The 23,755-nt window shown below is 36.0% G+C and overlaps 1 protein-coding gene across 11 annotated transcripts in view; it reads left to right on the top strand.

Annotated features, from left to right (window-relative positions):
- Nucleotides 1-23,755, top strand: part of IFT25 (intraflagellar transport 25) — a 43,710-nt gene that overhangs the window by 1,593 nt on the left and 18,362 nt on the right. For 5 of the 11 annotated variants that reach the window (XM_040470327.1, XM_040470326.1, XM_040470336.1 and 2 more), the window contains exons 2-6: nucleotides 634-769; nucleotides 6,571-6,640; nucleotides 8,450-8,562; nucleotides 20,472-20,578; nucleotides 22,468-22,536. In XM_040470327.1, coding sequence (XP_040326261.1) covers nucleotides 8,465-8,562; nucleotides 20,472-20,578; nucleotides 22,468-22,536 — 274 coding nt within the window. In that variant the 5' untranslated portion in view covers nucleotides 634-769; nucleotides 6,571-6,640; nucleotides 8,450-8,464. Of the gene's footprint in view, nucleotides 1-633; nucleotides 770-4,785; nucleotides 4,916-6,570; nucleotides 6,641-8,449; nucleotides 8,563-20,471; nucleotides 20,579-22,467; nucleotides 22,537-23,755 lie in introns of those variants that run through there. The other 6 variants (XM_040470328.1, XM_040470332.1, XM_040470331.1 and 3 more) reach the window with 3 other exon arrangements.

The following is a 23,755-nucleotide window of genomic DNA, read 5'->3' as shown; positions in this document are numbered from 1 at the left end:
TGAACGTTTAGCGTATATCCTTTCCATATTCATATACTACACATCAATGCTAGATACTTTTCCCTAAAGCGTAACATTTTTAAAGCATATTCTCTGCTTAAGTCTCCAACCCCCACATTTCCACCCCCAAATATATTACCATAAGGTTTTTCCACTTCTTTACTATTCACATTTTGGGCTAGATAATTATTTGTTGTGGGGGACTGTTCTGTGCACGGTGGGATATTTAGAAGCATCACAAAATGCCCACTAGGTGCCCATAGTAGCGTGCACACACACACACACATGCACACACACCAAGTTATGACAGCAAAACTCTTTAAAAATTGTTGGGGCACCTGGGTGGCTCAGTCGGTTAAGGCAACTTGACTTTTGATTTCAGCTCAGGTCATGATCTCATGTCATGACATCAAGCCCCACAGGGCTCTGCACTGGGTGTGAAGCCTACCTAAGATTCTCTGACCCTCCCCTGCTCTCTAAATAAAAAAAAAAAAAGAAGGTAATTAAGAAAAAAGGAAAAATATTGTCATATGTTCCTGGGGGACAAAATTACCCCCAGTCCTATTGAGAACCATAGGATAGAGCCCATTGACTTTAACCTGGCTTTTAAGATCCTTCATTATCTGTTCTCAGTCTGTCTTTCCCAGAACGTGATCCAGTCTAAAAGAACCACCAATGCAGGAATCCTTTCTTTAGTTTCCTCCATAAATTATCTATTTGTCTGGGACACTTTCAAGGATGGAAAAGACTTAAAACCTTTACTTTGCCAGTAAGTTATCTGTGATGTCTTTCTTCCTGTTTAAAATTTGTATTTGTTGAGTCCAGTTCTCCCTCTTGGAGTTGTAAAAGAAAAATTCTAATCCTTTTTTCGTTTTTGAACACTTGTGATATTAATCGCATTTTTCTCTTTTGAAACATTCGAGCTCCTAATTCTTTCAACTTTCTCCATGTGATAATTCATAGATCATCAGGAACTTTTTGTTTTCCACTGACAAGATGAAGTCTGACAGTGTCCTACTTAAAATATACTACCCAGAACTGAACACGATTCTGGATGTAGATCACATTATTACACATAACATAGTATAATACTTGTTGCCTGTTTGTCCATCTTCCTTGACTCTGAGCTTGAAGGCAAGAGCCAAGTCTTAGTCACCATCTTTGTCTTAGGTTGTAGTCATCTTTGCATTACTAGCAAGCACAATGCCTGGTCCTTAGTTAGTATTCACAAATTTTGATGGATATAGTTCCTCCTTACCTCTACTGCTATAGTCTAAGATAGTACTCCTCTACCTTTGGGGGGTGGATATGTACACTCTTGCCCTATACTGTGACTTTGTAGTGAACCAAACCTATACATATCTAGATCAGTGGTCAGCAAACTTCTTCTGTAAAGGGCTAGATAATAATTATTTTCACCTTTATGAGCCTTTGGATCTCTATGACAGTCACTGTAACACAAAAGTAGCCACAGACAGTGTATACATGGATGACTATGACCATGTTCAAATAAAACTATTCATGGATCCTGAAGTATGGGTTTCATATAATTTTCATGTATCACAAGATATTATTTTAATTTTAAAAAGTAACTTAAAATAAAAAAACATTCTCAGCTGATAGGCCATACAAAAGCAGATGGCAGGCTAGATTTGGCTCAGAGGCAGTAGTTTGCCAACCCCAATCTAGACCCAATCCTTGTGTGATTGATTTTTTAAGTCTGAGTATGGGCGTTTATTGTTATCCTTATTAAATATATTATTCATCGTACCCCATCTTTCTGCCTTGCTCAGATCTTTTTGTGTGCTAATTCTGTCATCCAGCATATTAGTTGACATTCCAGCTTTGTGTCATCCGCAAAATTGATAAGCATACTTTTTCCATCTTTAATTAATAAAAATGTTGAATGGCATAAAGACAGAGGTCTTTCATAGTTCATTCTGTTCCGTTAATCATCATTCTTTGAGCATAGCCACTCAAAGAGTTATATAAGTATCTACCTAAAGTACTGCCTGTCACCCAGCCGACATTTCTCCATCTGGTCCATGTGTATCTTGAGAGGCTTTGTCTGAAGTTTTGTTGAAATGTTCAGAACATGTCCCTAATTGGTAGTGACTCTATCAAAAAAACAAGAAATGTTTGTTATAATCTTTGTGAACTAATGTTATTGCTCCTTCCTATTGTACTACTCTCTTATTTATGTTTTCAAGGTTATCATTTTAATACTGAAATTTGTTAATTTTAGAATTTTGTTGAAAATTAACACCCAAATTCATTGATCTGTATTTCTCGGAATTTATCATCTTTCTTCAAACTAAGTACTAACAGCATCTAACACTAGTTCTCTGGTATCGATAGTATTAAATGCAAGAAAAAAGCCAAAAAAAGAGGCACAAGTAGAAAATGTCAGAACATATCCCTTTTTTCTTGACCAATCTCACCATGGCTTTCAACTCTATAATACTAGATTTTTAAATTACAATAAAAATGAACTTTATGCCAATAAATATAAAAACAAGAAATAGATAGTATTTTTCAAAATTGAAATTTCAGAATTGATTCAAGGCAGTGTGGAAAACCTGAAGCGAACAATTGAATTTGAAGTAGTAAAAACAAAAAATGTGCCTAGAGAGATTTTAGCAGGCTTACAGGATCAAATAAGCTCTGTCTTACATAGATTGCTGACATATTTCACTTAGCATAACACTCTCCAGTTCCATCCACGTTGCTACAAAAGGCTGTATTTCACTCTTGGTCATTGCCAAGTAGTATTCCATTGTATATATAAACCACAACTTCTTTATCCATTCATCAGTTGATGGACATTTAGGCTCTTTCCATAATTTGGCTATTGTTGAAAGTGCTGCTATAAACATTGGGGTACAAGTGTCCCTATGCATCAGCATTCCTGTATCCCTTGGGTAAATTCCTAGCAGTGCTATTGCTGGGTCATAGGGTAGATCTATTTTTAATTTTTTGAGGAACCTCCACACTGTTTTCTAGAGCAGCTGCACCAGTTTGCATTCCCACCAACAGTGCAAGAGGGTTCCCGTTTCTCCACATCCTCGCCAGCATCTGTAGTCTGATTTGTTCATTTTAGCCACTCTGACTGGCGTGAGGTGATATCTCAGTGTGGTTTTGATTTGTTTTTCCCTGATGAGGAGTGATGTTGAGCATCTTTCCACGTGCCTGTTGGCCATCTGGATGTCTTCTTTAGAGAAGTGTCTATTCATGTTTTCTGCCCATTTCTTCACTGGATTATTTGTTTTTCGGGTGTGGAGTTTGGGGAGTTCTTTATAGATTTTGGATACTAGCCCGGTAAAGAAAAATTTTAAATAGTCTTTTAAGTTAGTAATATATGTACTATTTCCAATGCTCTTCCTTCCCACTCATCCAGGATTCAACCTGAAATCCTTTCCCTTTGGCCCACAGCACTTCCTTTAATATTTTTTGTAGTGTGGGTCTACTGGTAACAAATTCTTTCAGCTTTTGTTTGCCTAAAAATGCCTTTATTTTGCCTTCACTTTTGAAGGATGTTTTTGGTGGATATAGAATTCTGTATTTTGTCTGTTAGCACCTTAAAGATGTCATTTCATTGTCATTTGGTCTCTATTGTTTCTGATGAGAAGTCAGTTTTTATTCTTGTTCTCCCAAATGTAATGTTGTTGTTGTTGTTGTTGTTGTTTTGCTTTAGCTGCTATTAATTTTTTATCTTTTCTTTAATTTCCAGCAATAAAGATGCCTCTAGGTGGGGTTTTCTTTGTTGTGTTTATCCAACTTAGGATTCAAGAGCTTCTTGGATCTTCGGTTTATGCCTTTCATAGATTTTGGAAAATTTTCAGCCACATCTCCTCAGATTTTCCTTCTATAGTATTGTTTTTCCTCTCCTTCTGGGACTCCAATTGCATGTATTTCAGAATAGTTTGATAATGTCTCACAAGTATCTGATGCTCTGTTGTATTTCATTTTTTCTCTGTATTTCATTTTGGATCATTTCTGTTGACCTATCTTTAAGTTCACTGACCCATTATTATGTTGGATCCAATCTGTTGCTAAGCCTATCTAATAAATTCTTTATTTGAGTTACTATGCTTTTCAGTTCTGGAATTTTCATTTTGTTTTTCTTTAGTTTCCATTTCTCTGCTAAAATTCCCTTGTCCATCTTTTCACTAAATTATCTAACAGATTTATAATAGCTATCTTAGGTAATTCCAGCACTTGGGTCATCTATAGATCCGCTGAAGTGATTTTGTATATTGGATGTTGTGTTTAAAAGAACAATAGATCCTGAAGTAGATAATGCTTTTTCCCAGAGAGACAATTTTCTTTGCCCAGCAGCCAGGATAAGGGGCAGATCACTTTAGTCCACCTCAGGATTGGACTGAGTTATAGTTTTATTTAAATAGTTTCAGTTTACAGGGGTGCCTTGGCAGCTCAGTTGGTTAAACGTCTGACTCTCGGTTTCGGCTCAGGTCATGAGCTCACAATTTCATGAGTTCAGGCCCCACATCGGGCTCTGTGCTGACAGTGTGGAGCCTGCTTGGGATTCTCTCTCTCTGTCTCTCTCTCTCTCCCTCCCTCCCTCCCTCTCTCTGCTCCCTTGCTTACACTGCCTCTGTCTCTCTCAAAATAAAGAAATAAACTTAAAAAAAAAATAAAAATAAATAGTTCAGTTTACCTCTAATTTCAGATATTCAGTTTGCCTCTAAATTCAGATCAGTCCCCTCCATCAGGGCTTTGGGATCTAAGTACCCAAGGTCACAGAAATCTTTCTTTGCTTTTCAGTTCATACCCAACTTCCTGTGAAGCTCCACTTGGGGGACGATTTCTTTGATTTTATTAGAGGTTGAGCTGGGTTGGGGCTGGATTGCATCTTTACTTAGTTGCACTTCAAGTCTATGACACAGTGATATGGGTAAGTGTCAAAAACAATGATGAAAGAAGCCAGATACAAATGAGTACAAACTGTATGAGTCTATGTATATGAATCTCAGTCAAAATTAATGTAAGAAATAAGGACCATACTTAACCTTGGAAAGGTGGGAAGGGTAGTGATTGGGAGGGGGCATGCAAAGGGCTTCTGAAGTGCTGATAATATTCTATTTCTTTACCTGGGTGTTGGTTACCTGGGTGTGTTAACTTTGTGACAATTTATTGCTCTACATACTTCTGATTTGTGTTCTCTTCTGTTTATATGTTATAGTTAAGCAATAAAAAGTAGGGGTAGGAAAACTCGTACACACACACACACACACACACACACACACACACAAAGTTAAAAAGAAAAATCAAGCTGCAGAGTAGAAGATATTTGCAACAAATATAACAAAGGATTTGTATCCAGAATATTTTATTTTATTTTATTTTTTTTTTAATTTTTCTTTTCAACGTTTTTATTTATTTTTGGGACAGAGAGAGACAGAGCATGAACGGGGGAGGGGCAGAGAGAGAGGGAGACACAGAATCGGAAACAGGCTCCAGGCTCTGAGCCATCAGCCCAGAGCCTGACGCGGGGCTCGAACTCACGGACCGCGAGATCGTGACCTGGCTGAAGTCGGACGCTTAACCGACTGCGCCACCCAGGCGCCCCCAGAATATTTTATTTTAAAAATCCCCATAAATCAAAGAGCAAAGGACGACAAAAGTTTTAAAAAGCAACACAATAGAAAAATGAACAAAGGATAAGGAAGAGCAAATAACGGAAGGAGGCCTAAACGGCTCATGATCATATGAAACAGTATTCAACCTCACTAATAATTATATAAATATGAATTATAACCTTATTGAAATATCATTTCACACCGATGAGATTGGGTAAAGCCAAAATATCTAACAATACCAAATTGGTGAGAATATGAGGAAGCAGAAACTCTCATACATTGTTGATGGTAGTGTAAATTGTTAAAATTTAGACATCTAGTTATCAGTTATTGACTTGAAGATATGCTGATTCTAAGTTTCTGCCATTTTACTTCTGTAAAGAGACTTTTATCATAAAGACTTTCTCCCACATGTGCTAAGGATACATACACAAAGATACTCATTTCAAATTTGTTTATAATAATAGCAAAAAATTGGAAACTTACCCAAATATTCATCATTAGAGAAATAGAGAAAGATCTGACAGCAGTTGAAGTGAATAAAGTAGATTTATATATATATCAACACGATTAAAAACTTGAATGAAAAAAGCGGATAGCATATGGATATATATACACAGAGAGAGAGAGAGAGAGAGAGAAAGCATTTAAGTTTTAAAAGAACAGTGCATGTCATTTATGGATACATATATGGTAAAAGTATAAAAACATAGTAAGTAGGCGTATTTATCAACTTGAGAATAGCTGTTACCTTTGGGCAAGGAAAGAAATGGGCAAAAATTTTAATATTTATTAAATCTGGACAGTGGGTACATAGTTATTTAACATATGTGATATTCTCTGTAATTTGTTGATTGTTTATTTGAAACAGTTTCACTTTTTAAAAAAATCAGACTGAGGCCGGAGTATGAAGGGTATTGGAAGCTTTTCTCCTTTTTCCAAACACTCTTTGTCTTTTAATTCTTTATAGATTCAGCTTCATAGTCACTTTGCATCTACATATTGGTTTGTGCCCTGTCACGACCAGATCAAGGAGAAAGGTGAGTGAGATCTGATAGAATCTTGTCTCATCTTCTGTCTTATCTACCAGGATCCATAGTAGAGCTCAATGATATCTTTTCAGGATACTTCTATTAAACTTAAAATATTACCATATAATAGAAATGTCTTGGGGCGCCTGGGTGGCGCAGTCGGTTAGGCGTCCGACTTCAGCCAGGTCACGATCTCGCGGTCCGTGAGTTCGAGCCCCACGTCGGGCTCTGGGCTGATGGCTCAGAGCCTGGAGCCTGTTTCCGATTCTGTGTCTCCCTCTCTCTCTGCCCCTCCCCCGTTCATGCTCTGTCTCTCTCTGTCCCAAAAATAAAAAAACGTTGAAAAAAAAAAAAAAAAAAAGAAATGTCTTGAAACCCATGACCCAAGTGACTGATGTAGAATTTAAAAATAAGCAAAAGCTTGTCTTCTCTCTTATTTTATATTCTGCATCAAAAAAATAATGATGGTAAGATACCTTTTAAGTTGTGAATAATGTAGTTTGCTATTTTCAGTTGATAAATGTATGGGTAAACAGTCACAAAAACATCTGCTTTTATGTTCCAGATTTTTTTAAAAAAAATGTTTTTAACATTTTTATTTATTATTGAGAGACAGAGTATGAGCATGGGGGGTCCGAAAGAGGGGGAGACACAGAATCTGAAGCAGGCTCCAGGCTCTGAGCTGTCAGCACAGAGCCTGATGCAAGGCTGGAACTCACAAACCGCACACTCATGTCCTGAGCCGAAGTCAGATGCTTAACTGACTGAGACACCCAGGCACCCCATGTTCCAGATTTTTTTAATTTCAGAAATATGGGGCACTAGGTGGGTGGCTCAGCTGGTTAAGTGTCTTGGTTTCAGCTCAGGTCATGATCTCATGGTTCATGGGTTTGAGCCTCATGTCAGGCTCCGCACTGACAGTGCGGAGCCTGCTTGGGATTCTCTCTCTGTCTCTCTCTCTGTCTCTCTCTCTCTCTCTCTCTCCGCCCCTCCCCCACTCACTCTCTCTGTCTCTATCTCAAAATAAATAAATAAACTTAAAAAATTAAAAAAATAAATTTCAGAAATATAACAATATAAATAATTTTCTAAATTTACTCAGTAATTCAGTGAAAAAGAATGAAATCTTGGCATTTGCAACAACATGGATAGAACTGGAGGGTATTATGCTGAGTAAAATAAGTCAGTTGAAGAAAGACAGGTATCACATGATTTCACTCATGTGGAATTTGAGAAACTTGACAGATGATCATAAGGGAAGGGTAGGAAAAATAAGATAAAAACAGAGAGGGAGGCAAACCAGAAGAAACCCTTAATACAGAGAACAAACTGAGGGTAGATGGGGATGGGGGAAATGGGTGATGGGCATTAAGGAGGGCACTTGTTGGGACGAGATTGGGTGTTACATATAAGTATGAGTCACTGGATTCTACTCCTGAAGCCAAGACCACACTGTATGTTAACTAATTTGAGAATAAAATATTTAAAAATTTACCCATTAATTCATGCCACTTTAGCTTGTTAATTGGTTCTATATCATTATTGAGGACTTTTAATTTTAGAATCAGAGAAATGATGTCAGAGTAGTCAGTCTTGTTCTGTGGAGTTAGAGTAGTAGAAATAATCATTTTCTTACAGATTACTGCTGGGAGAGGTTAGAAGTTTACTTATGTAAATAAACGTTAGAGTCCCTTTCACTTGTTGAATAGCTTGGTTGTTAAGCTGTGTGCTAGGCAACAGGCTTTCTCTGTCTTCCTTTTCTCAGATCAAGTTCAGAGAATCAAGAATTTACTATTTTTATTATTGTTTTGTTTGCAGATTAAACACTTTAAGATGAAAAAAATTGACCTGTGTTTGAGCTCTGAGGGGGCGGAAGTGATTTTAGCTACATCAAGTGATGAAAAACACCCTCCTGAAAATATGATTGATGGGTAAGAGTTACTATTTTTTCTTCCTTAAAGTCTTGATAGTAGGTCAGTGAACCCCTTGAGTACTAGGACTATGCTTTGCAACAACCAGAACTTTTAAACATAGTTTAATAAATGTTTGGTGAGGTATATTACTTGACAATATTCACTTTTGGTACCATTCCTGAAACCAATTCAGTTGTGTATATTTAGGTTTCTGATCCTTTCTTTATAATTCTTAAACAGACCTTTTATACAAATAGTTTTTTATGAAGCTGTTTAACAAGGCAAAACTTCAAACAAATAACTACTTCATTTTATGAAAGAGTACATTTTAATATCTGGTTATGATTTTATTCCAAGTTTTTTTTTTTAGTTTATAGGAATAAAAACATTGTAACTTCTCATTTACTGCCTATGTCCTTAGTGGTCTAAGCAACATCTTTGCTAAACTGAATGCTTAACTTCCTGCTATCCACATGCATTGTTTGGTTCTCAGCTTCTTGTTATCATTCCAATTTCCTCTCTTCACTGTGTTAGAGCTTATTCTAGGTAGAGATAAATATCATTCTCAGGCTTTTGAATTCCAAGAAAAAGTAGTTAGTGGGAAATGTCCTTTTTTAATAGTTGTGACCATTTTATTACTTTCTTGAATTCTCTTTCTTGATATCTGTACAATGGCCAGAGTTTGACTCATAGAATCATATAATTTTAGAGCTGGAAAGATTTAGGAATTTATCTTAGGTAAACGTTTTATTTTAGACTTGTGGTAAGAGAAGTCTAAAGAGTTCAAGTACTAGTTTTAATTATTGAAGGCAGAGCCAGTTATAACACAGATCTTGTGGTTTTTTTGTGTGTGTTTTATTGTGAACCCCATGTACCTAGATAAAATTCTAGCAACTCAACCTCTTCCTTTAAGCCTAGTTGTTATCTCCTGTCTGACATCTGTCCCTTTGCCCTCATGTAAGATTAATTTACCTTTGTGTTGGTCTGTAAAAGAATTTGCTATATACCTCTATTACCTTATTCCTTTATTATATGATTATTTATTTTTAATATTTGTGTCCTCTCTTAACTATGAATTCCTACAAGTTAGAGACTGTGACTTACTCAGATACTGTGACTTACTTAAAATAATTGTTGAGTAGCTTGAATTTGACCATCAAATATCAAACTCAAATTATATTGGAAAGTAGCTGAGGACACACACACACACACACACACACACACACACACGCATGTATTACTTTATATTTGCATAGGGCTTTATAGTTTCATAGATGTTATGTCATTTGACCCTCACCATAAGCTTGGGAAATAAGAGGCAAGATATTTTACAAATGTATTTTCAATCCATTGTAAAGATGAGGAAAAGGATAATCAGAGGTAAAGATGACTTATTCAGAATTACACAGATAACCAAGAGGTGGAGTCAAGATTAACACTCATGTCTTTTAACTCCTAGTTTGGGGTTCTTTGTACCATACTATCATAAGTCAAACTTTAGGTTTGAATCCGAAACTCAATATCTGTTTTTTGCCTGTGCCTCTTAATCCTTCGTCTTTTACTTCCTAAAATTCAGGTAATAGTTATTTGTCCCACTCTGCCTTGGAGTAGAGAAATTAATGTGGGGACTGCTGTGAGGATACACAGACATAAAAAGATTCACCTTAAGTTGTTTTCAGAAATAGAGATCTTTCCAAAGATCAATCCATATTAATGAATGATTAAGGACATCATACTTAATTAGACAAAACCCTTAGTACAGAAAACTATATGGAATGAAAGTAGTTACTGGACCTGACAACTAAGCAGAACACATCAGAGACTTTTAATGCATATGCATTTCCAGTAAATACAATTAGACTTTATACAGTAGATATTAAAAATTATTCTCTGCTCATGGGTTGGTTTGTCTAAATGGAAGTAACCATAGAATTATTTGGGGAAAACAATGCCATAAATATGCCCCCATTAGGTAGTTCTCCCAACTCTCAATTTCCTCAGGAATCAGAGTTAAAGAAAGTGATTATATTTCTACTTGCCTTTGACTCTATTTTTGCTCTCTGATATTTAATATATCAATGAAAAAGGAGAAAGGAAGTTCTACACTAGAAAAAAACGAGTGAAGAGAAAAGGGAGATGGAGAATTAGTCCTTTCAGCATAATATAGAAGAATACTAGATTTACAATTAAAACCCTGGTGGGGGTGCCTGAGTGGCTCAGTCAGTTAAGCATCCAACTCTTGATCTTAGCTCAGGTCATGATCTCACAGGTCATGAGATAGAGCCCATCTGTGCTGAGAGCACAGAGCTTGGGATTCTTTATCTCTGTCTCTCTGCCCCTCCCCAACTTGCATGCATGCACACTCTCTCTCTCTCAAAAAAAAACACAAAAAAAACCCACAAAAAAAAACAACTTTAAAATTCCTGGTGGAGTGAACTATATGTGTTAACTTGGACTAAAAGTAGATCTTTGAGCCTCACTTCTCTGATCTGCAAAATGGAGATAACACTACCTACACTGACTACCTCAGAGTTGTGAAAAAAATCACTTGAGATAATAGATGTTAAACAGTTGTTAGCTATAAAGCCTTATTTAAAAGAAAACTACCATTTTTATGACTTCGTTATACCTAACTATGAGAATTCAGTCATACGCCATTTAAAAATCTATTTATTTATTTATTTAAAAAATTTCAGTATTATTAACATATTAATCATATGCTATATTAATTTCAGGTGTAAAATAGAGTGATTTAACAATTCTGTACATTACTCACTGCCCTTAATCCCCTTCACCTATTTTAACCCATCCCCTAATCCACTTCCCCTCTGGCAACTAACTACCGGTTTGTTCTCTGTATATTAGTCTGGTTTTTTTGTTTGTTTCTTTTCTTATTTGTTTGTTTGTTTTTTAATTCACATATTAGTAAAATCATATGGTATTTGTCTTTCTCTGACTTATTTCACTTAGCATTATACTCTCTAGCTCCACCCATGTGTTGCAGATGACAAGATTTCATTCTTTTTTATGGCTGAGTAATATTGCATTGTATATATGTACCATATCTTTTTTATCTATTCATCTATGGATGGATACTTGAGTTGCTTCCATATCCTGGTTATTAATAAATAATGCTGCAATAAACAGAGTGGTGCTTTTGTCTTCTTGAATTAGTGTTTTCATTTTCTCTGGGTAAATACCCAGTAGTGGAATTACTGGATCTTATGGTGATCCTATCTTTAGTTTTTTGAGCAACCTCCATACTGTTTTCCACCATGATGGCACTGGTTTTAATTCCCACCAACAGTGCACAAGGGTTCCTTTTTGTCCACATCCTTGCCAACACCTCTTGCTTCTTGTGTTGTTGATTTCAACCATTCTGACAGGTGTGAAGTAGTATCTCATTGTGGTTTTGATTTGCATTTCCCTGATGATGAGTGATGTTGAGCATCTTTTGAGGGTCTGTTGGCCATCTGGATATCTTCTTTGTAGAACTATCTGTTCATGTCTTCTGCCTCTTTTTAATTGGATTATTTGGGTTTTTTTAGTGTTAAATTGTATGAATTCTTTATATATTTTGGGTATTAACCCCTTATTGGATATATCATTTGCAAATATATTCTCCCATTGAGTGTGTTCTCTTTTTGTTTTGTTGATGGTTTCCTTTGTTGTACAAAAGCTTTTTATTTGGTTTAGTCCTAATAGTTTAATTTTGCTTTTGTTTCTCTTGCCAAAGGGAATATATCTATAAAAATGTTTCTACAGCTGATGTCAAGAGATTACTGCCTATGTTTTTGTTTTTTTTTTTTTAATTTTGGGAGTGGGCGCCTGCGTGGCTCAGTTGGTTGAGCATCTGACTTCGGCTCAGGTCATGATCTTATGGCTCGTGAGTTCTAGCCCCGCGTCAGGCTCTGTGTTGACAGCTCAGAGCCTGGAGCCTGCTTCAAATTCTGTGTCTCCCTTTCTGTCTGCCTCTCCCCTGCTTGCACTATCTCTCTCTCTCTCTGTCTCTCAAAATAAATAAACATTAAATTTTAAAAAATTATTAAAAAAATAATAAATTTTCTTTATGTTTTATTTTTATTTTTGAGAGTACAAGTGGGGGAGGGGCAGAGAGAGAGAGAGAGAGGGAGTCACAGAATCTAAAGTAGGCTCTAGGCTCTGAGCTGTTGGTATAGAGCCCAATGTGGGGCTCAAATTCATGGACTGTGCTGGGTATGGAGCCTGTTTAAGATTTCTTTCCCTTTCTCTCTGCCCCTTCCCCATATGCTCTTTCTCTCTTTTCCTCTCTCTAAATAAATAAATAAATAAATAGGTAGATAGATAGATAGATAGATAGATAGATAGATAGATAGATAGAATAAAATAAAAGGTACAATTTATTGGCTTCCAGCATATTCACAGTTATACACCTATCTCCATAATCAATTTTAGAGCATTTCTTTACTCTCCATTGCAACCCATTGCAGTCATCTTATATTCCCCCTATCCCCATCAGCCCTAGGCTCTCAATAATCTACTTTATGTTATATCTCTATAGATTTGCCTTTCAGAGATTTAATGTAAATGGAATCATACATATGGTCTTTTGTGACTAGCTTCTTTCACTTACATGTTTTCTTTTTTTTCTTAAAAATATTTTTTTAACGTTTATTTACTTTTTGAGAGAGACAGAGCACGAGCGGGGGAGGAGCAGAGAGGGAGTCACAGATTCCAAAGCAGGCTCCAGGCTCTGTGCTGACAGTTCAGAACATGGGGCTTGAACTCATAAGAAATTATGACCTGAGCCGAAGTCGGATGCTTAACCGACTGAGCCACCCAAGTGCCCCTCACTTACATGGTTTCAAGTTTCATCCATGTTATAGCACATATCAGTGCTTCATTTTTTTTATTGCCAAATAATATTCCATTGTATGGATATAGCACATTTTATTTATCCACTCACCAGGCTGATGGATATTCAAATTTTTTCTACTTTTAAGCTGGATTTTCTCCAGTCTTATTAAAAAATGCCAAGTGACAAATCCAAGAAACTCAGCAAGCCCCAAGCAAGGTAATTACAAAGAGACCATACTGCAGTCTGCTGAAAAGTAAGAAAAATATTTTTTAAATAGCTGCAGGAAAAAATATATTAACTACAAGGGAACAGTAGTACCAGTGACAGCTGACTTTGCATCACAAACAGTGGAACACAGGTGACAATGGAACAAAATCTTAAATCTTAAATGCTGAAAAAAGAAACAACAGAAAACCCCTGTCAACTCAGAATTCTGTATCTAGCTAATATATCCTTCAAAATTCAGGGTGAAATAGAAACATTTTATTCATCACAACTAGCCCTGCATCACAGGAAATGCTAAAGGAAGTTCTGCATGTTGAAGTGTTGTAATACTAAATGGAAATTCAAATCTGAGGAAGAAATTAGGTACATTGGAAATTGTAAATATTTGGGTGGATGTAAAAAACTATCCTTTTTCTTTTAATTTTTTTAAAAATTCAACTGGCCACATAATGGGGAAAAAGACACATTGTACTGTGGGATTTATTATATACATATAGTAGTAAATGTTATGTATGTGAATGTAAAATACATGAAAATAATGGCACACAAGTGGAGTTCAATGTAAATTGACTATCATGAGGTTATTATGACCTTGAGAATAGCCACACACCAAAAAAAGAGATATAAAACCAATAGAAAATTAAATGGAATTTTAGTTTTTTTTTTTTTTATTTAAAAAAATTTTTTTTCAACGTTTATTTATTTTTGGGACAGAGAGAGACAGAGCATGAACGGGGGAGGGGCAGAGAGAGAGGGAGACACAGAATCGGAAACAGGCTCCAGGCTCTGAGCCATCAGCCCAGAGCCCGACGCGGGGCTCGAACTCACGGACCGTGAGATTGTGACCTGGCTGAAGTCGGACGCTTAACCGACTGCGCCACCCAGGCGCCCCTAGGGTTTTTTATTCGGTCAAAAGTAAATAAAAAAGGAGAAATAGAACAAGAAAAAAATAGATGGGAGGGCAAATAGAAAATGAATAGCAAGATGGTAGACTTAAATCCAACCATAGCAATAATTACATTAAATGCCAATGGGCTAGCCATTTTAATTAAATGGCAGAAATTGTCAGACTGGATAAAAGGACAATACCCATGTATATGCTGTCTGCATGAGATGTACCTTAAGTATAAAGTCACAAATAGGTTGAAAATAAGAGGATGAAATAGATGCATTCTATAAACAAACATAGGAAAGTAACTGGCTATATTCATATTAGACAAAGTAGAATGTAAAAGAGGAGAATTACCAGAGCTAAAGGGGACATTTTACAAGGTGTGAGCATCTTTTCATCAGGAAGAGATAATAATCCTAAATGTATACTGACCTAATAATAGATCTTCAAAATTTATAAAGCAAAAGCTGACAGATGAAAGAGAAATAGACAATCCATAATCATACTTGAAGATTTTAACAACTTTCTTTCAGTAATGGTAAAGCAGCCAGATGAAAAATCTAAAGATACAGATAGTAAAGGCATAGTAAAGATAGAATGATCTGCACAATACTGTCAGTCACCTTGACTAAACTGACATTTATACAACACTATAATCAACAATGGCACAGGGAACAAGTATACATTAAACATTCACTAAAATGTACTGGGGCATAAAATCTCAATAAATGTCAAAAGATTCAGATCTTAGGGAATATATTTTCCAAAAAATGGTAAACATGTGAGATGATGGTTGTGTTCTTTATTGTGGTCATGATTTTACAACACATACACGTATCAAATCATCATGTTGTATACATTAAACTTATGTAATGTTGTTATGTTGAATATATTGCAATAAAGCTGGAGAAAAGAATTTGTTCTCTGACCACTATGTAAGTAAATTACAAATAAATTTTAAATAGACATCTGGAAGAATATCTCTGAAACTTAGATTTTAAGCATGGCACTTCTAAATAACCCATGGGTCAAAGAAGAAATCACAAGGTATATTAGAAAATATTTTTAACTGAATGATGATGAAAACACAATATATTCACATTTGTAGATGCAGCTAACGTGGGTGATTCCAGGGAAATTTATAGCATGAATATTTTCTATTATAAAGAATTTTTAAGAATCAACAAATAAATTTCCACCTTAGGAAGCTAGATAAAGAAGAACAAAGTATACCCAAAGAATGTAGAAGAAAATAAATAATAAAGAGCAGAAATCAATGAAATAGAAAGTAGACAATTAGAAAAAATTAACAAAGCCAAAATTGATTATCTGAAGGGATTAATAAAAGTTATAGACCACTAGTAAGATTGACCAAGAAAGAATAGAGAAAATATAAATTACCAGTACCAGCAATGAAAGAAGCAATATTGGGTTCCCTGGGTGGCTCAGTCAGTTAAGCATCCAACTTCGGCTTGGGTCATGATCTCACAGTTCATGGGTTCAAGCCCCATGTTGGGCTCTATGCTGACAGCTCAGAGCCTGGAGCCTGCTTTAGATTCTGTGTCTCCCTCTCCCTTTGCCCCTCCCCTGCTTGTGCTCTGTCTCTCTCTCTCTCTCTCTCTCAAAAATAAATAAACATTAAAAACATTTTTTAAAAAAAGCAATATCAGTACAGCTTCTAAAAGATTAATAAGTCACTATCAAGGACAAATTGAAGATATTAAATCATTATGTTGTATGCCTGAAATTAATATGTTAGATGTCAGTTATACCTCAGTTTAAAAATATTTTCCATTAGGGGCGCCTAGGTGGCTCAGTTAGTTAAGCATCCAACTTCGGCTCAGGTCATGATCTCACGGTTCATGGGTTCGAGCGCCACATCAGGCTCTGCACTGAATGGCTCAGAGCCTGGAGCCTGCTTTGGATTCTGTCCCTCCCACTCTGTCTGCCCCTCCCCCACTTGTGCTCTGTCTCTCTCTCTCTCTCTCTCAAAAATAAATAAGCATTAAAAAAATGTTTTTAATTAAAAAAGAACAAATTTAGGCTGATAAATTTGACGACTTAAATGGACAGATTCCTTGAAAAACTCAACCTATAAAAATGACAAAAGGTGAAAAAGGGTATTTGAATAGCCATGTAGCTATCGTAAAGTCTATCAAATATTTTGAGGAAAAAATAGTATAAATCTTTCAAAAATAGAGGAAGAAACATTTCTCAAATTGTTTTTTATGAGAACAGTGTAACCCTGAAACTAAAATCTGACAAAAACATTACAAGGAAAGGAAAGGGAGGAAAGGAACAAGAAAGAAAAATTAAAGAACAATATTCTTTATGAACATAGACACAAAAATCCTTATAAACTGAATTCAGCAAATGGAATTAATCCTGGGAATGCAAGGTTGGCATATTTACCACGTTATCATAGGAATACAAGGTTGGGTGTAATTCACCACATTGCCAGAACGAGGGGGAAAAATCAGATGATCATCCCAATAGATGATTTTGACAAAATCCAACATTCATTTATGATAACAATTCTTAGCAACCAACCAGTTTAACCGGTCTGATAAAGTCATCTACTAAACACATTCAGCTTAGTGCTGAAATAATAAATGCTTTCACCCTGAGATTAGAAATAGAGCAAGAATGTTTGCTCTCACCATTTCTATTCAGCATTGACCTGGAGGTTTTAAACCATGCAATAAGGAAAAAAAAAAGATATAAAAAGCATAAATATTAGAAGGAATAAAATTGTCTCTGTTCACAGATTGCATTGTTTCATCTGAATCTACAAAAAACAAGGAATCTACCAAAGAAAGCCTACTAGAGCTAATAAGTAAATTTAGCAAGGTCAATATATAAAAATCAACTGTATTACTATATAATAGCAGGAAACATTTGGAAACTGAAGTTTAAAAAATTCCATTTACAATAGCAGTTAAAATATAAGAGAGTTAAGAATAAATTTAATAAGATATGCAAACATTTACACTGAAAACTATAAAATGTTGCTGAGAAAAATTAAATAACTAAATAGATGAAAAAAATGCACTACATTAATGATTGGAAAATTTCATATTATCAAGATGCAATTTCTCCCTAACATAACCATCGATTCAGCACAATGTCGATTAAAATCTCAAATGACTTTTTGCATAAAACACAAGTTGATTCTGAAATGTATATGGAAATGCAAGGGTCTCGTCTAGTCAAAATAATCTTGAAAAAGAAGAAAGTTTGAGCACTTATGTGATTTGATTTCAAGATTTAAAAATAACTTACAGTAATCAAAACAGTGTGATATTTTTGTAAAGATAGGTATCTATATCAGTGGGACAGAATAGAAAGCCCAGAAATAGACCCACTTATGCAAGGTCAATTAATTTTATTTCTTTTTTAAATTTTTTTAACGTTTATTTATTTTTGAGAGAGAGAGAGAGAGAGAGAGAGAGAGAGAGAGAGAGCATGAGCAGGGGAGGGGCAGAGAGTGAGGGAGATACAATCTGAAGCAGGCTCCAGGCTCTGAACTGTCAGCACAGAGCCTCACACGGGGCTTGAGCCCACGAATTGTGAGATCATGACCTGAGTTGAAGTCAGATGCTTAACTGACTGAGCCACCCAGATGCCCCAAGGTCAATTAATTTTCAACAGAAGGCTAAGGATATAGAAACAGAACAATGGAATAAAATGGAGGAGGCAGAAATAGATCTACCCATATACAGTCCATTAATTTTAGGCAAAGACATCAAAGCAATTAAATAAGAAAAGGAAAGTCTTTTAGTAAATGGTGCTGGAACAACTGAATAAACATACAAATAAAAATGAACCTCTACCCATACCTTATACCAAACACAAAAGTTAATTCAAGATGGATCATAGATCTCCACTCAGAGCTAAAATTACTAAGCTTCGAGAAGAAAACATTAGAATGTACCTTCATGACAATGGGGTAAGCAAAGATTTCTTAGGACGTAAAAATCACTAAACATAAAAGAAAAAAAGTTGTAAAACTGGACTTCACCAAAAATAAAACTTCTACCCATTGAAATACACAAGGAGGAAAAGGAAAAGGCAAACTACAGACTGGAAAAAAATATACACAATACATATTATTTCACAAAGGACCCCTACAAAAATATATAGTAATGTGCAGTTGACCCTTGAACAACATGGGTTTGAACTACATGGGATTTTTTTCTGAATAAATATATGTACAGTGGTGTAAACGTATTTTCTCTTCCTGCAGATTTTCTTAACATGTTTTTTACTCTAGCTTACTTTATTGTATCATTATATAGTACATATAACATACAAAATATGTGTTAATTGATTGTGTTGTCAGTAAAACTTCTGGTAAATAGTAGGCTATTAGTAGTTAGGTTTTGGGGGTCAAAAGTTATACATAGATTTTGACTGCGTATCAGGTCGGCAGCCCTAACCCCCACATTGTTCAAGAGTCAACTATATAAACAGTTTAATAATAAAAGAAAAAACACTTAACAGGCATTTCACAAAAGAAAATGTGTGAATGGCCAAAAAGCCCATGAAAAAAATGCTTAGCAACATTTGTTATCAGGGAAATGCAAATTAATATCATTGTAGGACACCATTTTACATCCACTAGCATGGCTAACATTTAAAAGACTGACAATAGCAAGTGTTGACAAGGGTGTGGAGCAACTAGAACTCTCTTACATTGATGGTAGGAATGTAAAATAGTACAACCACTTTGGAAATCTGACAGCTTCTTGTAAAATTAAATATACCTCTGCCCTGTGACCCAGCATTTCTACTCCTAATAATTACCCAAGAGAAATTGAAAATATGTCCACAAAAACACTTGTACAAGAATGTTTGTAATCACCTATTCATAATACTAAAAAACTGGAAGCAATCCAAATATCTAACAAAATATCAAACGAAAGAATGAGTAACCAAATTTTGGCATAGTCTGTGGTCATAGAAATCAGAGCAGTAATTGCCTAAGGGAGGTAAGAATTGTCTGGAAGGAAAGAGAAGGAAAGTTTCTGGAACAATGGAAATGTTATATACCTTGATTGAGGTATTGGTTGACCTATATACATTGTCTAAACTCATTGAATTATAGACTTAAGATAAATTTCACCATAGGTATAAATTTGCCTCCAAAAAAAGAAAAAGAAAATAGAAATGGTTATTTCTGTAGGCAGTACTATATATTTATAGTTATATAGTTATATTTAGTACTATATATTTAATTATATATGTGACTTAAAATTGGGTGCATTTTTTTCTCAACACACATCTATTCTGCATCTACTATGGGTCAGCCATTGTGATAGTTGCTGGGGTATAAAGATAAGTAAGAGAAAGTGGTTTGACTCAGAAAAGTCCGCATCTAGCAGGAGCCATAAAAACACAAGAAATAAGTACCAATGCAAAAATCGATGCTAAGTGCAAAGGAGGCCTGAGGAAGTGATTCTGATTTGTTGGGGTTGAGAGATGGGACCAAAGAGTGAATAAACTTGTAAGGGAAAAAAGGCTTTTGGGTCAAGAGAATCTCATGAATTAAGTGAGGCACAGAAACATGAGCCTATATGATGTCTTTGCAGAATCTTAATTGGCCCGATGTGACTACAGTAATGAGAGAGGATACTATGATGGGAGACAGTGTACTTTAATAATGGACCAAATTGTACAGGGTCGTAAAATGCCATACCACACAGTCATGTTTATGAGCAATAAGGGGCCACTGAAGGCTTTCAGACCAGAGCGATATCAGTTCTGTTTCTGTGTTTTTAAAAAATAGATCTGCTAGTAGTAAAGAAGAAGTATTAAAGTTGGGGAGAGACTAGAGGCAGAAGGAAGAGATAGAAAGGAATTATAAGAATCCAGGGTCATTTATTTTTTTAAAAATACTTATTCACTAGAATTTTGTGATTAAACATTTTTATTTGGCTTTTCCTTTCTCTTTTTCTTTAAAATTAACAATAGGAATCCAGATACATTTTGGACCACAACAGGAATGTTTCCCCAGGAGTTCATTATTTGTTTTCACAAACATGTAAGGATTGAAAGACTTGTAATCCAAAGTTACTTTGGTAAGCATATCATATGTGATTATTCATCATCTTTTAATTTTCCCATAGGCAAAGGGCACATATGTAAACTTTTGGCAAAACAAGTAAACTTCTTGGCAGAACACTAACTTTTTTTGCAGTTTTATGGCTGGGGTGGGAGAGTGAGGAATATGGGTTAACTGCCTTGAGCACAGTTAGCTTCTCTAAAATTGCAAATTTGAAATCCTTCCAAAGTGCATAATAATTTCCATGCAATTTACTATTTGATAATCTTTGGCAAAAGACCTATTGTAAACATAAGAAGCCAGCTTGCCAGAACACTAAGTTCTTCAACATCTTTATTCCAGATTCATTTGGCTTGGGGTTCTCTGTCAAATTCTTTCTGAAAATCTGATAACCCTGATTATTTGCATGGGATAATTTTGATTCTTCTATTAATAATGGCATTTTCTGAGGGGTTTAGGAGGAGACTCTCCCATTGGAACATCATTCTAATCCTGTCTTATGTTTATTTAAGGATAAAGTATTTCAGACAAAGTCATGGCAGGAAACAATATATCCCAGATGGTTCAAATGAATTTATTGATGAGATTACTTACAAAATTATGGTCTGAATAAAGAAACAAATCAGGGATGGTGGGAACATCCTGAAACTGGCTACAGCAATAAGTCATTACCACTCCTGGGATAGGGATGGAAACAATGTTATCGGAGCCCAGTGGGAGCTGGCGCCTGTGGCCCAGCAGCAGCTGTAATCATGAAGGGACCCAACCACTGTCAAAGACATGGCATGGAAGCAGGAAGGGAGTGGAGAAAAAACTTGATCTCACTTCGCCACTGCCCTCCAATTTCCTCCCAGTGCCTCCCATTAGCCAAATCTGACCAGTAGCCAGTGGTGCTGTCTACAGGGATCCTCCCCCTAGGGCACAGAACAAAGAAGAGAAGAGTGGTTCTGGGGTAGCAGGATCTGGGTTAGGGGTAATGGAGAAAAATCAACACAGAAGGAAAATGCCTACATTCTGGTTAAGTCTCTCTTCGGACATTAATTTTAGAGGCTCTGGAGTCAGACACACCTAAAGTTAGAATTCCACTTTTGGCCCCTACTAGTTGTGTATCATTGAACACTTTGCCTTACTTCTCTAGGGTGCCTGATTTCTCTAAGCCTGTTTCCTCATCAATAAAGTGGATTGGTAATATTTTTTCTCATAAGATTATGGTCAGGAGTGAATGAGTGAATAGGCCTGGCTCACAGTAGTTTCTCTAGTAAATATTTATGACCAAGACCGCTAATAATAATAATAATAATAATAATAATAATAATTAATAATATTATCAGAATATAAAAATAATTTATTATTATTATTATTATTATTATTATTATTACCAGTATTCAAAAAACTCTGGATGATACCAATTCAAAGATTCTAGGGGTGCCTGGGTGGCTCAGTCGGTTCAGCGTCCAACTTCGGTTCAGGTCATGATCTCACAGTTCGTGAGTTCGAGCCCTGTGTCAGGCTCTGTGCTGACAGCTCAGAGCCTGGAGCCTGCTTTGGATTTTGTATCTCCCTCTGTCTCTGCCCCTCCCCTGCTTGCACTCTCTCTCTCTCTCTCTCTCTGTCTCTCAAAAATAAATAAACTTTAAAAAAATTTTTTTAAAAAGACTCTACTAACTTTGTGTTGTTAGTACATTTATAAGATTATAGTGACATAAGACTGCATTTTACCATTGGGCCCTACAGAAAAACAGAGTATGTGGATGATTTTTCAATGGTGTTTCTGATCCCAGTATTTTGTGCAGTCCCACCAGTGGTTGACACTTTGAAACAGAGGAAAAAAGGAATATAGGGACAGCAACATAAAATCAGGTAGGTAATTAACACTTTATTCATTTTGTTTGCTTACAATGTCAGTGAGGACGTTGAGGATTGAAAAGAGCACCTCTAAAGAGCCAGTTGATTTTGAGCCATGGATTGAAAGAGGTATGTGCTTGTTTTTTACCAGCATTATTCTGATAATGAAGGAGTATTGTCCTTTGATTCTGTATTTCCAATTCGACTGCATTTTGGTGGAAAAAGATGACTCTTGTGATTTATTTAGAGCCCAGAAAAACTCAGGTTTGAATACAAGACTGCTTTTTCATTTACTGGTTATGCAACTGTTACCATGTTAATACTTAATTTTTTGGGGTTTCAGAATCCTTATCTGAAAAATGGTGATGGTAACCTACCATTTAAGGTTTTTGTGAACTTAGTATCTGGCATATGGTAGACAGTAAATGTTAGTTTCTTGTCTTTCCTTCCTTCCTCATTAGTGGTACTATTTAATATCACCAGCAGAATTTCCTCGAGTTAAACACAACATATTGCCTTCATGTGTCTATTTCCTTTCCTTCCATGAAAATACCATGAAAATAATAATAAAGAAATAAAAGGAGTCAGTGCACCTGGGTGGCTTGCTCAGTTGAGTGTCTGACTTCAACTTAGGTCATGATCTCATGGTTTGTGAGTTTGAGGCCCACGTGGGGCTCTTGGCTGTCAGCATGGAGCCCACGTTGGATCCTCTGTATCCCTCTCTGCCCCTCCCCCACTTCTGTGAGCACACTTTCTCAAAAATAAGTAAAAAATAAAATAAAGGAATAAAGGAAGAAGGAAGGAAAAGGAAGCATAAACCTACAAAAAAAAAAAAAATAAAAGCAAACAAAAACCATAGGAGATCAAAGCAGATGTGAGAGATGGATATTATGGAAGAGAGGATACAGGTGGAAGAGAATTAACTTGTACAGCTGAATGGAGTAAGTTATAACCTAAGTGTCAAGGAGAATATCAGTGTGAAGCACACCAGTTTGCCCAACAGAACCCTAGAAAGGTCTAGAATTTGAATGTAAGAGGTACCATGGAAAGTGCAAGTGAGACAAGGACCAGAAAACAAGGGTGATTAGTTGAATATCTATATATAGAATGTTTGGGCCCTAGGCAAGTTCTCTTATTCCACAAAGCTGGACCACAAACCACTTGCAAGGGGTGACTAGAAACACTGAATGTTGAGGCTCAGAACTCCGGGAGACCAGGCATAATAGAGGAAGCTAAGTGAGGCATGGAGTTGAAAATGGGATTTAGGGGCGCCTGGGTGGCGCAGTCGGTTAAGCGTCCGACTTCAGCCAGGTCACGATCTCGCGGTCCGTGAGTTCGAGCCCCGCGT

Source organism: Herpailurus yagouaroundi, unplaced genomic scaffold, assembly GCF_014898765.1.
Source record: "Herpailurus yagouaroundi ecotype Mexico unplaced genomic scaffold, PumYag 77, whole genome shotgun sequence".
NCBI classification, from domain to species: domain Eukaryota; kingdom Metazoa; phylum Chordata; class Mammalia; order Carnivora; family Felidae; genus Herpailurus; species Herpailurus yagouaroundi.
Note: the sequence above shows the minus strand (reverse complement) of the source record. Positions and strands in the feature narration are given on the sequence as shown.